Raw genomic sequence first — 16,306 nt, 5'->3', positions numbered from 1 at the left:
ATACAATGATTCAAAATAAATATGAACATAGATAGATGTGTCAAAAAAAAAAAATAACTAAATTAAAGTATGTTGTGTAGCATGTGATGCACTCGGATTAACTCGTTTCATTCAAGCACCTTGTGGTAAATGACATTCTTTGTTTTTTGGTGAGGCGCAAGAACAAATAAAGCGGATGGTTTACCGACACGTGAATATGCCACGTACAATTGACCATGAGAAAAACATGCATTTTCTAGATTGAGGCCACAAATAGTCAATGATTGGCCCTGTGAATCACATTGCTCATCAGTTTTCTTATCATCAAACTTGTTCAATTGCACAGTTTTGGTTAATTTAAATTTCCAATCATAATGACTTTCGAGCCAACCCTCAGTTGCAAATTGTGCGGTGGTAAACCAGGCACATCCAAGGAATTTAAAAATTCAGTTGGATAATTAGTGGCTTCATCTTCGTTCGTTACAGAGTCGATGGATTTGAAAGAATACAGAGTACCTACGTCGTTGAGTCTGAATTATAATATTTAGGTCAGCTAAATCTTTATTTTTAGCCGCCAAAATTGTTCGCTCACTTAACCATTAGGTATTTTTGTGGTTAGCAATGATATTCTTTGTTGATAGGCTCGTCTTTCGATGAGACGAAATTGCAAAAATTTGGAGGAAACGAAATCAATCCGCTCGATTCGTCAACAGGAACACGGCCATTACCGATAGTCAGCAATTGCTTGGAGAAATCATCAGCAGATAGATCGTTCAACAATGCAACTCTCATAATTACTGATAGTTGAAGTTTCTTTGCATATCGCCACAGATTTCATGCTTTGAGGCAAGCGATGATTTTGCATTCATCCCATATTATGATTTTTGATGCTACTAAAACTTGTTACATATCGGTTGTTCAGTAGTTTGAAGGTTTCATGGCAATTTTAACACTGAGTTAGCCGTACAGCATCCGTCTAACAATATGGCCGAAATTCCAGAAGAAGCAACTGCAACCACAATTTCTGATCTCACACGTACAGTGACCAAAATCAATGATATGAGGAATGTTTTTGTATCTCCGCCAGGGGCATTCAGAAAAATTAAGCCAGCATTTCCATCATCAATTGCATTAATCAATGTATCATAGACTTCTCTCTGTTTAGAATTCAACAGTGGTACATTCGTTCGAACTGATTGTACTAATTCATGTGGATCATATTCACGTTCACGTTCCAATTCTACATTAAATGCGTCATTCATTCCGCGATCGGGCGCTGACATTCCTAACCTAACTAACAAACTGCCGCAAATGAGGTAACACATATCTTCGATCAAGAGCAAAGCCTGGTTATGCATCTCCTCATTCGCCTCAATATCGGGATTTCTTGTGTTGACACGAATTCAATGTAAAATGTCTTCTCACATGTTATCTTTGCATTTGTTCCACAGGTCACGTGGATTGATGGAAAGCATTTCGGAATGATGACAGCAAATTATGTGCGTATCTGATTTGGAGAAGCAGAAACATTGTTTTAGCGATTGTTGTGTCCGAATGAGCATCGTTTTCAAACAAATTGAGCTCTTGACATGCTGCAGAACCATTCATCATTCTTCGGATGAACTGTGTATATAAATTCAGTGTTGTCGCTGGAGGTGTTGCGGCACGTTGAGCAGCATTCGACGTTGTGAAATAAACTCTCTGACCGTTCTCTAGATGCACCCCCAAATGTACAACAGTGGGATGACGTTCGTGAATAGGGAATGAGAATATACGCCAAAATGCTTCATTGCAGTTCACATATCTACCGACTTGATAGCGCGTAATTTCATCGTTGGTATTGGATGTTTGGATACCAAAAACCACCATGTCGCTGCCTTTCGTGACATATTTGCAAATGTATTTAATTGACTTGACCTAATTGCAATACTCAACATTACAATGTGCCTTGAATGTTTTGGAAAGAAGTGGCGAATATGGAACAACCCAACTGTTGTCAACCATAAAATCGTTTCCTTTCACTTTAGTTGTGATAGTTCTACCATTATCATCGGGCGATCGATGCCTATACAGTGGATAACCATCGTGGCCTGCGATGGTCTCTGCCGTCATTTTTCGTGGATACGGTTTGGAGCACTTGCAGTTGACCATGTACGGTGATTGGCGGTTGATGGGGCCACACGGCCCATGAATCATATTCTTGATTACAACATCATCTAGGTCTGGGTCGGTATCAGGATCAGGATCAGGAATCTCCGCACATATGATGTCATCTATTTGATCTGGCCGAATTCTTTCGACTAACCAAATTAGAATGTGTGCATGCGGTAAGCCTCGTTTTTTCCATTCAATTGAATACATCCAGCATTGCGTAATCCCAAAGACGTGTTGTTTAAAAATGTAATTCATCAGTGACTGGATTTTTTGCTTGAAAACACGTGCGGTAATGTCGTGTTGATCACTTAATGTTTGTCCGGGAAGCAGCAGTTGAATAATTTCCATCTATTTCGGATTACAGGTACGAAACAAAGTAACATTTAGGGAAAATGATTCATCGAGTTTTCATTATTTTTAAGATGTATTCTGCTATTCGGGGCGGGGACAAATCCAACGAACCAAAAACCATGAAAATTGGTCTAGCCGATCTCGAGTTATAAGTGTTGTAACAAACCCGACTTTGTTTTATATATATAGATATTTTGTTGTGAGTTTAATTCTAATTTTCTTAATTTAATTACTAAGAATTAATTAATTTAATAATTTTTATGTCCATATGTTGATGTATTTAGGTACACCCTAATACACGGACTTGTATGTATATATTTATGTGCTCATGAAATTGAGAGGTCGTTGAAGAGGTCAATACACTTTGTATAATACATAAGTATGAACGGATTGTTTGTGCGTATGTATGTTTATTTTTTATTGCAATTGAGAGCTCGTTGAAGAGATCAGTGTGCTTTTAGTTTTTTTTATACGCAATTGTGCTGTACGTATATTGTTCAAATTAATAATTTTTGTTTAACCGCTCTTTTTGTATTTTTGTTTTTAATAAATTATTAATTTTCTTTTTAATTTCTAGTTGTGCCAATTTTACTACAACGTTTATTATTTGATTTTTTTGTAATTTTACATATTACATCAACTCTGAATATTATTGCAGACGTTTGGAACAGCTGGATGAAAAAATTCATTAGAGAAGACCTGGTTTGCAGTACAAAAAGACCATTTTTCATCAAGACAATACACCTGTTCACAATGACAAAATTCATTCATTCAAATTAAAGGACGAATCGCTTGAGCATCCACCACATTCAACAGATTTGGCTCCCAACGAGAAAGTGTTTTTCCTCGAATGAAGAAGCTATTACAGCCGTATACGAGTATTCTGCAAAACTTCCGGAAAGTCATCATATTTATGGCATAAAATTATTGGAGGATCATTGTAATAAGTGTATTGAAGTTAAGGGAGATTATATTGAATAAAAAATATATTTCATACCAAAAACAGTATTTTTTCATTTCGAGCTCAACCGACCTGTCATAGATTGCAAAATTGTTAAGCAGAGATATGTACACACAGTTTCAATGTAAGATGGCGACTGACTTTATTGAATATAATATACATAGGAACAGTGTAAAAAGAAAAGAAAACTTAGTGGTGCAAGATTTATATTATTTCATAACACTTTCCTTTAATAAAACATCTGATAACACTAAAAGTATGTTAGTTAAAATTCAAAATATGTTAAATCTTATATGACTTTTCTTTAAGCTTAATTTTACATTAAATATAAATTAAATTAATTCTTAACAGCAGGTATCGCCTTTGTTAAACTATCTGCTAACTTTCGCTTGTGGAAATATATTCCATCTATTAATGACTTATCTTGCCATATTTCTTCCGGACTTCAATTATTACCTCTACAGGGAATGCGATTAATAAGTACGCTACCGTATTTGCAGCTTCTACCCAGAACATATTTTCTAGAACAGAATCCAGCAACATGCACCTCACACGCTTAATTAACGTACGATTCATCTACTCAGCAACCCCGTTCTGCTCGGGCGTATATGGAGCTGTTTTTTGATGAACAATACACTATGCACGCATAAATTTTAAAAATTGTGATTTATTGGGTTGTCAACTAAGTAATTGCCGTTTTTTTTTATCAGAATCAGAATCAAAATCATCAAAAGACAATTTTTTAATGCGGGCACCTTGAGATGGATCATGAACTTGCCTCTTGACTTTGTACTTGTGGCAGCTCTACTCGCTGATGTGGAGTAGGTGCAATTGCTTTCATTAGCTTTAGTTGATCAGAAATCATTGCATTAATTTCTTCAAACTGGTCTAAGCAGTTTTCGTATTTGGCGTAAGCCGAGGGTTTAAAAATTTCCGGTAGATCTGAGTCGTCAGATTCTACTATTGCGTCATATGCAGCTTGGAGACGTGTTCAGAAGTTGTCAAGATTGTCTTGTTTGATTCCTAATACTGGTTCAGAATTGTCCTGAATAGGCGAAGATGAAAATCTAGTGTAGTATCTTGTTAAACTATAACTTTCCGAAATGAATTTAGTGTAAGAAATGCCTTTACCCCGTTTTTGTTTTGTAGCACCTTCCTTAGAGCGTGTAGCTTCTACTGGTGTACATGGACTTTTATCGTTAGAAATCATCTTCGGTACGTGTAAATATTTTGAAGATTTAGAAAAATGGGAAAATAATAAATTAATTTTTCTCAGTGTATATTTAATAAAATAAGCGATGCTTTGTAAATAATAACTGCAACCGAAACTCTTTTACGTAAATGCGAGTTTTTAATTCGGATACAATGAACAAAGGGGCGCAAAATTAAATATTTTTCTCTTTTTTTTTAATACCGATTCGGATTTTTATTTGAGATATCAAATAAGTATTTGTATTATATTTTATTATTTGTTATGAATACAAAAGTTAATAATAAATTGTTTATTAATAACCGCAATAATTTATTTAAAAAAAATTTTTTTTTGTCTGCAAGTCCTTTAGGGTATACCTATAAGCGGATCAGTTTATACATATATATTGTACAATACAATATTCAGTGCCATTATCTGGTCTCAGCACTTTTATTTTATGACACACTAAGTTCTACTTAACTTTTAAATTGCTTGGAATTCCCAAATATATATTTCTGATTTGTCTACAATCAGTATAGCGAATACCTGTCTTGAAATATCGTCAACAAAAATAAAAAAAATCTTAAATCCGTTGAACGATTTTGTGCTAATTGGACCAAGCACTTCCTATCACATCTAACAAATTTTCAGCACGGGTACCAGCTGATTTAGTTGTTACTCTAGTTTGTTTACCCTTACAGCATATAATTCTCACTTGCACCGTTGTTCTTGCAAATATCTATTCTAGTTTATACAAATCTTTTTCTGCATGCGCTTTTGCAATTAATCTGTTTTTCGCATCAAAGACCTACATACATTGCCTTCGAAGACCACATTTTTGTTTTGATTTGTTATTTGTCGCACCGACAAAATATGAGCGCAAACGCTGGGAACATATTCCACATTTCGAATATTGCTTTCGACCTTTTAGTTGTTTATTCTTGTTATTATTTTTGTCGCTCTTTTTCTGTTGGAAATTCTTTGAATACATTGCATTGTCAGTCAATTCTTTGCTACAGTCAAATTTGACATCCTACAACAACAAATTTTTAACGCTTAACTTGATCGACGTCATGACTAACTCATTCACATAATCCTATAAGAATTGAAACTGCTCCAGTTTTAACTGCACCAGCTTTTTCAAAAGCTCTACATTGGGACTTAAACCACTGTCTTCGTGCGCTGCCATTAACGAGTCCCATACGACCTTTGCTGTTATTTATTGAATATAATATTATGTATATTGTGTAAAAAGAAAATTAAATTTAGTGATGCCAGATTTCTATTATTTAATAACGAAAAACGACGGTGATTTTGCAAAAAAGTCCTCTTAGGACTTTTTGCAGGAATAAACGAATAACTGTGAAAGTTTTGACGTCTTTCCGTGCTGTGGTACGGACGTTCTACGGGTACATAAAGAAAAAGCGTTTCATTTTTTAATACGCTTTTATTAGCTAGGGTTGTATGTATGTATTGGATTCTTAGAGCTCAATTTTCACCGGTTTCCAGAAGTCTGATCAACTTGAAGCTTTGCAGACGTGTCAAGGACCGATGACAATGCAATACAGGTTCCCATTATTTTAAAGGTGGGCGTAACCCCGCCCCCTAAAGGGTTTAATGTCTTTTAGCCCTTTTTCAGACGCTGTGGAAATGGGCAAAGTCAGATAATAACCACGCCCACTTCCCTTATAATAGTTATGTTAAAATATACTAAAAGTATGATAACTGACGAAATAAATGCGCCATAATCATTAAAATTCACAAACAAGATGGTATGGAAGAGCTTTATAGGAGGAGGTGTAAAATTGTAAAGAGGGCGTCTCACCACCAACCTTTAGGTGAAATCCTATATCGCAGAAACTATCGAACTAATGTCAACCAAATTTGGTATGTGAGGTTATCCAGCCATTTTTATCACACACTTTGAAAATGGACGAAATCGTACAACGACTATAAAACTATGCAGCTAAAAGCAGGTATTATCCAAATACAAGCATGTCCAAAAACGCCCTTAAAGCTATGCAGCTAAAAGCATCAACGATTCATTTAATTAACAAATTTACTCAAACGCATCCTTAAAGAAAGTGAAAAAACTACGTGTGGCTAAATAATAAGTATGGTTTAAAATACTAAAAAACATGCATTTAAAGAACATTAAAATAAAAAGTGAAAAATTAATATAGTTTTAAAAAACTAAAAAACACGCTTTTAAACCACTTCAAACTAAAAAGCGGAAAAAATCCTTATATAAACTCACAGAAATATTGACCGATGGCGTGCGATTCGGTTCAGATGGTGTGCACCCAATATAGATACAGTTTCCAGCGAAATACAGCTATGGAACTGAAACGAATGTTACCATTGATCCTGAGTTGGGCTTCAACCGTCCACAAGATGCAAGGTTGTACAGTTGATCATGCAGTAATTTATCTAGGCTCCGGACTGTTTGCTGCTGGACAAGCTTATGTAGCATTTAGTCGTGTAAGATCTTTAGACGGTATTCGGATTGAATAACTTGATTGCTCTAAGTTACCAGAAAAAACCCCATGCAACAGTGTAGCTTTAGATGAAATGACTAGATTACGAAATAGTGCGTAAGACATTTCAATACTACAATTAAAGTGATTAAGACAATAATTCATAGTAAAAAGCGTGGGGTGCTTGATATATTTAATGTGACAATCATTCTACCTGTAACTATTTATGAGAGGAGAGTTATAAAAATCGAGTAAAAAGTTATGAAAATATAGTAAAAGGCACCCCATGTTTTTAACACTGAATTGAATTATTGTCTTAATAACTTTAATTTTATTTAAAAGTAATTAATCATGATTGGTTGTTTGATCTGCTACGACTGTAATATAAAGTCTTTGTAATTAAAAATTATTTCCTACTTTTTAGTTCGATTAGCTATAAAAGCGTATTTTTTAGTTTTTTTAAACTCTTATTTAATTTATATAAGATGATTATTACAACATTTAAGACATTGTCCAGTATTAATTGAATGTTCATAACAACAAACATAACAATTATTACAGCTCTTGCGAGTCTTTCGTCGTCTTTTATATAGTTTAACCACTGTACCAGGATTTAGTACATGAATTTTTAGTGTATGGTCCAAAATGGCAATATTCGTAGTAAAATGTCGAATCACTTGAGGGTTCACTGTACGTCGCTCTATCATTGACAAATTCAGTTTTTCGCCCAATTTAGGCAAAAATTTACGACGTTCTGTAGCTTTTCTGGCTATTTTTTTTATTATTTTCATAACGAATTATATATACTAGGTAAGTAAGAGGTTCGTTTTTATCTAAGAGATGGCGTTATTGTCCATAGTACTAGTACTGAAAACGTGTTTATGCGCGCTAAAAGTTTGTCTTTGACAGGTTTTCGATTGATTGACTCAGTACGTTGTGAGCGCTCGTCAAAGATGGACACCAGCAAGGAGAAAATTCGCTATATTTCGATCACGCAAAAAACATGATGAACCGAATTTCCATCTGCAAATCGCTGCAGAATCGCAACAAAATCGACCTGTTTCTGAAGCGGATTGTGATTGACGATGAAAAATGGGTCACTTACGACAACATCGAGCGCAAACGGTCGTGGTCAAAGTTCGGGGAAGCGGCCCAGATGGCTGCCAAGACCTGATTGACGGTCAGGAAGGTTTTGCTGTGTATTTGGTGGGATTGGCAAGAAATCATCTATTGCGAGCTGCTCCCCTATGGCCAAACGCTCAATTCGGCCCTCTACTGCCAACAACTGGACCGCTTGAAGGCAGCACTCATCCAGAAGAGGCCATCTTTGATCAACAGAGGCCGAATTGTATTCCATTAGGACAACGCCAGGCCACACACGTCTTTGGTGAAGCGCCAGAAGCTCCGGTAGCTCGGATGGGAGGTCCTAATGCATCCACCTTATAGTCCAGACCTGGCACCAAGTGATTACCATCTTTTCCTGTCGATGGTGAACGCGCTTAATGGTGAGAAGTTCCAAGAGAGGCCTGTGAAAATTGCCTCTCCGAGGTTTTTGCCAATAGGGACGCAGCCTTATACGAGAGGGGTATAATGAAGTTGGCATCTCGTTGGCAACAAGTTTACGACCAAAACGGCGCATATTTGACTTAAATCGGACAAATGTACACAAAGTTATCATCTTTTGAAAAATCAATAATAAAAAACCGACGGACTTTTTACTTGACCTAATATATCATCAACTACTCATGCATTTGAATACATTGTTGATAATAGAATAACAGCGTTGTATTTTTTGGATACATAACAACACATGCTCACCTTTCATGGAATCCAAAAAGAGAGACTAGGAATGTATGGTTTTTTTTTACTGTACCAATAATGGTATAATTCAATGATAGCAAATGCTAAGCAACGGGTAGAATAGTTAAAAAGTTATCTATACAGATGTTCCTGCCACTTGCTCGGTCGCGAATGTTATTTGTTTTACCAGTGTATATAATAACTCTCAAAGGATATGAATTTTCCGCACCACAAATCTACCAATTTTTTTTACTATACGGTATCGACGGTATGTTTTGAGTAAATCCCGGTCACTGTAAATATAAAGTTGTTCCTCGATTGTCAATTTTTCAGTAGGTTTGTATATCTGGGCTAGATTTCATTTCAACATTGTCCACATATCACCAATTGGTTTTGCCTTGTCTTCCTTTTTCCGTTAACTTCGAGTGTCGCTTTCATCGAATTTTAAAAAACGTATGATGTAATCTATTTACTCCCATTATCGCGCAATGCAGCGGATAAGAATTGGAATGCCACATATCAAAAGAGTGATCAGTATTTGTGTTATTTGCGACAACGCAAATAATTAATCAATAAATATCTGGTATCTTAACGGACTTCCACTGGCGTTGAGACTCTATACAACTTTCATTGTAATTTTGATAAAAAAAAGACTTCATCCTTTTTTTAGTGTGACGGAAGATTATGTCCACCATGTCATAAGTAAAAATGTTTTTGAGCTTTTCGATCGCACTCGTCATAAAAAATTAATTATTATATCATATAGTTTGATAATAATATTTTTACACAAAATTATAATAAATATATTTACCTAGCAAATTCAGCTCTCGACGGTTGTATCATAATGTTGTTTTTCATTGCATAGAGAACACCACCAATAAATCTTGCCAAAATTAAAACTATACTATGAACGCGGTCGCATCAAGTGTGTTTCACAGTTCTACAGAAATTTTTTTTTTTTAATTTTTTCCGAAAATAGTTGAAAAGTGTTTATATTTAGCAACAATAAACAATATTTACAATATTAGGGTCCGTACATAAGTTGGTTATTAACATAAGGGTTAAACTTATATGTACGATTCGGAAATATTAGCAATATATACTTATATAAATAAAGTTACTTTCATTATACTTTTGCAACATGTTGCTACAGAGTATACTACACGCTTGTTTGTAGCATCTAAAACTCATCGAGATAGATATCGGGACGATACTTCTCTTAGGCCCCATTTATGTATCTAATATGGTAGAACGGTTTTTGAACTTCCGGCTGACTATATACCACATTATTAGGTTATCTAAATAAAATTAAGTGAGCGCCTTCTTCTAATAACGGTGCATCTTTGTGCCTAAAATGGATTAAATCGAGTGAAAACTTGCTCTAGAGCCCATATGACTGATATCCGAATTTTCAAATTTCCGGTTGACTTAACTCATTATATATTAGTGATGGTATGTGAGGTATCTTAATGAAACTCAGGGAGCGTTTTATTAGTAATGTGGCAGGATAATAGTATGTGGTATGGCCAAAAATAGAGGAAATCGGTTTAACACTACGCCTATCTCCCATATACGTAATATACAATAAGATTTTCTAACTTCCTGTTGGCATTATACCATATATATCAGTCAACATGTAAGTTATCTTAGCAAAATTAACTGAACGTACAATGTTGGATGTGCTATGGTTTAATGCCGAATCGTCAATTTAGTCTACAAATTAACCAAAATCCAATATACTACATACTTGTATAATGATTTTCGTTATTCTAACAAACTTTAAGTCGTTATATACATATATTAAGTGAGTTATATATATATTTTTAACTAAATTGCTTGAAAATATGTTCTCAAGTATACAACAGCAATGTCAAAATTAATGCAATCATCCTATCCTTTTCCCTGCTCCAGGTTGGTCAAAATGTGTGATACTTTAATAAAATTAAATGGAAAAGTATTCTTAAACATTATGTGATGCATATGAATGAAATTGATCTAGATCTTGGTCTAAACCTTATATCCCTTATATATAGGGGTGTTGTGGAATCCAAGACAGATTTGCGTAGTTGTCAGAATTGCAAACCAATCTGATTTTCAATGGTGTCACAGAATCTGATTGGATTTTCGTCTTTTCGAACATTTGCAAAACCAATATTCGAATCAGCTATTTACTATTGTGACAAAATTTGTAAATGAATAGATTTGGAAACGACTGATAAATTTGAAGTACCGAGAAAAGTCTACTCAAGTTTTCAATGGGTTCCGCTGTTTTACTGAAAGAAAAAAGCAACGAAAAAATTAAAAGGAAGATATTAAAAGATCACAGTAATCCACTTGATGTACCAGGGGAATCACATTTGAAATTTGGTTTGCATTTACTTGTATGCTTGTATACACGCTTACTTTACAAATTTATATCACGTTATCGATTGAATAAAGACGTTATTACGTAAGTCCTCTTAACATATCTGCATTATTTTCATAAACTCAATAATTATGACATTTTGTGTTTTATTCTTATGTTTTCCCCTATAGAAATAAAGATAAATTAAATTGCAACAATTATATAAATTTATTTCTTAACTTACATTTCAAATCTTTCAGCGACTTTCCTCTGTTGTTTCTAATAATAAAACCGATAAAATTGGTTTCCGTGACACCCAAATCGATACAGTTTCTGTTTTGAACGTCAAACCAATGATATCTGAATTCATGACACCCACTACATTTTTTTATCGGTTTCAATTCTGATTCCGACAACTACCAGATTTTACAACACCCCTGATTTTATTGTAACTTTCATTGACGCGAAATAAAATATATTAGTAAAACTGAGCGAGTATATGACCATCAATAAATGGAAGTTAATACAATACCAAAAGTGATTGTAATCCGTTTGATTTCTTCGAATAATCATGTTGAATTCTTTCGCAACATTTTTATACTTCTGCCCTCTAAGAGGTTACAAATCTCCTAAACCGCTAAGGATATAAAAATCGAAATTCGCTCAGGACAAATATTATTAGCGCCTATGTGTAAAAAAGTGTGAATTCGGATTATAACCCCGCCCACTTCCTATAAACGGTTTTGTTAAATACTCCTAAAGGTGCGATAAATCTATAAATAAATGCGCCAGAGACATAAAATGATACAAGAGGGCTTTACCGAAGCCGCTGCCATAATTGGATGATGGGCGTGGAGGCGCCCACATTTAGGTGGAAACCCATATCTCGTGATCATATCGACCGATTTCAATTAACTTCGGTAGGTAGCATTATTCTGACATTCCAACGTTATAGCGCGTATACCACACCTTTAACTTAACACAACTTTATACAACATACAGTATTCTTGTATGTCAAAAATGGTTTGAGGTGGATGAAGGCTTCCCTTAACCACCATATACTTAATATAAAGATTTTCGAACTTCTGGTTTACTTTATACCGCATATATCGGCCAATATCTGAGTTATCTTAGTGAAAACGAGAGAGCCTTTTTTACTAATAACAATGTATCTTTGTACCCTAACTTTACTCCATATATATTGGTGATGGTAAGTGTTCCTTAATGGAACTCGTGCGGCATGTTAATAGTATGTGGTATTGCCAAGAATAGATAAAATTTGGTCAATTCCTCCCTTAGACCCCATATACCTATTATACAATTTTCAAACTTCCGGTTAGCCTTATACCATATATCGTGTACGAATTACCTCCACTCCCATATACTACATACAATGATTTTCGTTTTTTAAACAAACCTTATGACGAATATGTCGTTTAGTGTATGAGTTATATTATATATTTATTAAATTACTTTAAAAGAAATACTAATTTTAAATGTATTCAAAGTATTGGTCATTGCTTTTTACACATTTTGACCACCTTTCCGGCAATTTGTGGATACCATAGCAATAGAATTGAAGCAAACCAATCAGATCGTAAAACTGATTTTTTTCGGGTCTTTGAAGCAAGATTTCTCAAGTGTTTTTTTTTTTCGGTTTTCCAATTGTCTTTCATTTAATTCCTATTTGCCACATTTGGATAATTCCCATAGCTTTTAAGCGGTCTGGAATTGTTTGTTGGGCAACATTTAACATGGCTGCCATTTACTTTTGACTCAAGGTATCATCTTGCTTGCAAATCGGCGTCTCTCAACTTTTTTGGTGGTCTTCCATGTTCTTCATTTCTTATTTTAAAATCATTATCTCTGAACCGTGGAAATCATCTTTTGCTTGTTGCTTATGATAGAGCATGATAACCATATGCCTTAACAAGCATTCGATGCGACTCTTTTGAAAAAATATGATGTTGTTTGTTGTTGAATATGTAAGGTGTATTAATCTCATACATATATTATACTTTAAAACTTGAAGTAAATGTAGTAACTGTAACTGGTCTTAAGTAGTAGCTCCTATATTGGCACTATTCGTTACATATAGCAGTTTCAATCGTTTAGTGCTAGAGGCAGTTATAGACCGATATTACTCAGCCTACTTAAAATATATTCTTACATAAATTCAATAACGATAGCTTAAGCGTTGGCTGATATACTGCCTTACGACATGAAGTCATATATACAAGTTAAAATCAATCAGATGTACCAGTCAATTTCACTGTAGCCTTATCGTAAAGTTGAACGTTTTCGCAGCTATTATTTATACAGTACTGGTGTTATGTGAGAAGGGGTGGTTATTATCCGATTTCACTGATTTTCACGTAATTGTTAATAAGAAATGCCTAAAGACAATATGGGAAAATTTTAAAATAATGTCCTTTAGAATAGTGAATTTAAGAAAAACTGAAATTATGATTTAAATGTATTTGTGCACTATTTAATATGAAATAAATGAGTAGAAATAATTTTTGGAGTGTTAGTAGATATAAAAGTGATAAATGTAAGTGTAAAATTCATTATAAATCAAAATATTACATCCCTTAAATTGTTATAATTTTAATCTTCAAGTGTAAATATATTAAAAACTATAAGTTTTCCACCACTATATTTATATCAGGGTTTTCAATAGGGACGATAAGATTTCTAAGTGTCGTTTCAGCCATTTTTAATATTTTATGATCTGTATTTTCTTTTTATTGTATTCAGTAGTGTTTACAATTTCGTCGCGAATTTGCTGATTTTGCCTTGGAAAATTTTGAAAACGATAAGGATTTTTTAAGAAAATCATTTTCTCCGAAGAGGCTCACTTTTATCTGAGTGGTGCAGTAAATAAACCAAACTGTCGATTCTGATGCGATGGAAATCCACAAATTATTCATGAACAACCATTACATTCACCTAAATTTACAATTTGGTGTGGTTTTTGGTCTGGTGGAATCATCGATCCGTACTTCTTTCGAAATGAAGCTGGTGACACCGTTACTGATAATGGAGAGCGGTATAGACCGATGATAACCAACTTTTTATGGCCGCAATTGATAGAAGTTGATCTTGACAACATCTGGCTCCAACAAGACGGGCCTACGTGCCACACAGCACGTTCAAAAACCGAATAATTGCGAGACAAGTTTCGCGATTCGATAATTTCAAGCAATTGTGTCATTGAGTGGCCTCCAAGAAGTTGTGATTTAACGCCATTAGAATACTTCTTGTGGGTTATTTGTAGAACTGATTTATAGCAATAAACCAGACTTCAAGCTTTAGGAGTCAATATTGAACGTGCTATTCATGACATACGACTTGATTTAGTAGAAAAAGTATCCGAAAATTGGGTTCATCGGATTCATTCCTGCAAAAAAAGTCGTGGAGGTAATTTGAATGATGTTATATTCAGAACTTAAATGTATCGATTGTACTTTACATTAAATAAAAAACATTTGAAATTCCTTAACTTATAAAAATATCATATCACTCATATTGGAAAACCCTTTATATATTCTTAATGTGAGAGCCCCCGGTATCCATCCATACCCTGGAGGAGGGCGGAGCCACGCCCAATTTTCTTATATTACTGGAAGTGCCAAAAACGGCGTGTACGGAGTTTTGTCAAGATATTTCAATTTTTACTCAATGGTCAGACATACAAGTCAATTCATCCCGTCATCCTGGCCTTTTGGATATATTTAAGCTCAATTAGTAACAGGTGTTACAAACAACAGTTAAATGTATCAAAAAAATGCTGAAGTATGTTACTTAAAAAATCAAAACTAAGAGGTATGTAGGTTGCATAAGGCTCTCGCAATAAAATAACTTCAAATTATTAATCAGGAAGAAAATGCGCTCGCCTCTTATTCGGAGGCTATATTCATTAATAAATCAAAAGCGAATAAGGAAATTTTTTAATCCGTTTTACCTTTATTATCACAAAAAAAAGTTCCAATATGTTCTTAACTTTACATAACAAGCTTGCTTAAAGCCTGATATACATAAAAACTTAACTATGTACAAAAATAGTAAAACAATGCTTACCCATAGCAAATCGCCAAAAGGTGAACGCACCAAGTTCCACACCAGAATACAAAGAGAGAAACTGCGAAACCATATAGCGAATTTGGTAAATGTTTCATGTTGTTTTCTCAAGCTAACACACACGAGTGGTTTCCGATTGTTTTTAGATATATGGTAAATAATTTTATTTTTTTTTTAGCTCGAATTAAATGTTTTATATGTCTTTCGTTATAATTGTTTATACAATATTTCATATTTCGTTAAATTATTTTTGTATAACCATTTCTTGATTTCAATACTTCATTAACACATTGTGCTACGTTTTTTTAAAATCTCATATACTTATTTTAATTAGCACAGAATTAATAAAAAAATATGTGAGTTTATAGCGATGTAACTACAAATAAAGATGAAGATCTTCTTATCTCTCTTATTAATCACTTTGCACACACGATAACACGCATTTTAAATTATATTTGTAGTTTTACAATTATTTTAGCACTATCGAGTAGTTCATTATACTTAGGTTACATTAGTCATAGGTTTTGTTTTTCAATTACTATGTGATTATATTTAAAATTGTATTGTATTTAATGTATTTCTGCTAAAAAGATACATATGTCAAATAAGCAATTTTTCTTTGAATTATATTAAATTCAACCTTATTAACACTGATGACGAACACAAGGAGAAATTTCATATCAACAGAAAATATAGACGCAATTTTTGCTTTGGACATAAAATCATTCTTTCTTGCAAATAATTGTTTCTCTTTTGTAGCAGTAAAGCATATTTAAGTATGAATGATCCAACTTTTTTAGTTGGACTAATGCTCCTCAGCTCCTCACCCTCACCATCAATTTACCGTAAAATCCTCTTCTGACCATCTTGAGGCCCTATTCACCATTTGCAATTGATTTCTAATTTAGATCATTGAAATCAAATTTATGAAAATTTATTTCATTTACTAAGTATACTCAGATTTT

The 16,306-nt window shown here is 33.9% G+C and overlaps 2 protein-coding genes across 8 annotated transcripts in view; both read right to left on the bottom strand.

The window, feature by feature from the left end:
• Positions 1–16,306, bottom strand: part of GlcT (ceramide glucosyltransferase) — a 125,413-nt gene that overhangs the window by 65,179 nt on the left and 43,928 nt on the right. The window contains exon 1 of one of the 7 annotated variants that reach the window (XM_036369783.2): positions 15,342–15,670. The exons of 4 other annotated variants lie outside the window; for them this stretch is intronic. In XM_036369783.2, the coding sequence (XP_036225676.1) occupies positions 15,342–15,439 (98 nt within the window). In that variant the 5' untranslated portion in view covers positions 15,440–15,670. Of the gene's footprint in view, positions 1–9,725; positions 9,773–15,341; positions 15,671–16,306 lie in introns of those variants that run through there. 2 more of the 7 variants (XM_036369780.2, XM_036369784.2) reach the window with 2 other exon arrangements.
• LOC138857973 (uncharacterized) lies at positions 1,727–2,388 on the bottom strand. The gene has a single exon (XM_070112299.1). The coding sequence runs from the start codon at positions 2,386–2,388 to the stop codon at positions 1,897–1,899; it is 492 nt and encodes a 163-aa protein (XP_069968400.1). The 3' UTR covers positions 1,727–1,896.

This window comes from Bactrocera oleae, chromosome X (assembly GCF_042242935.1).
Source record: "Bactrocera oleae isolate idBacOlea1 chromosome X, idBacOlea1, whole genome shotgun sequence".
NCBI classification, from domain to species: domain Eukaryota; kingdom Metazoa; phylum Arthropoda; class Insecta; order Diptera; family Tephritidae; genus Bactrocera; species Bactrocera oleae.
The sequence above is the reverse complement of the archived record's forward strand: the minus strand, read 5'-3'. Positions and strand labels throughout refer to the sequence as shown.

Excerpts from the sequence above, each read along its gene's own strand:
- LOC138857973 (XM_070112299.1), bottom strand. The coding sequence starts at position 2,388 with ATGAATTACATTTTTAAACAACACGTCTTTGGGATTACGCAATGCTGG.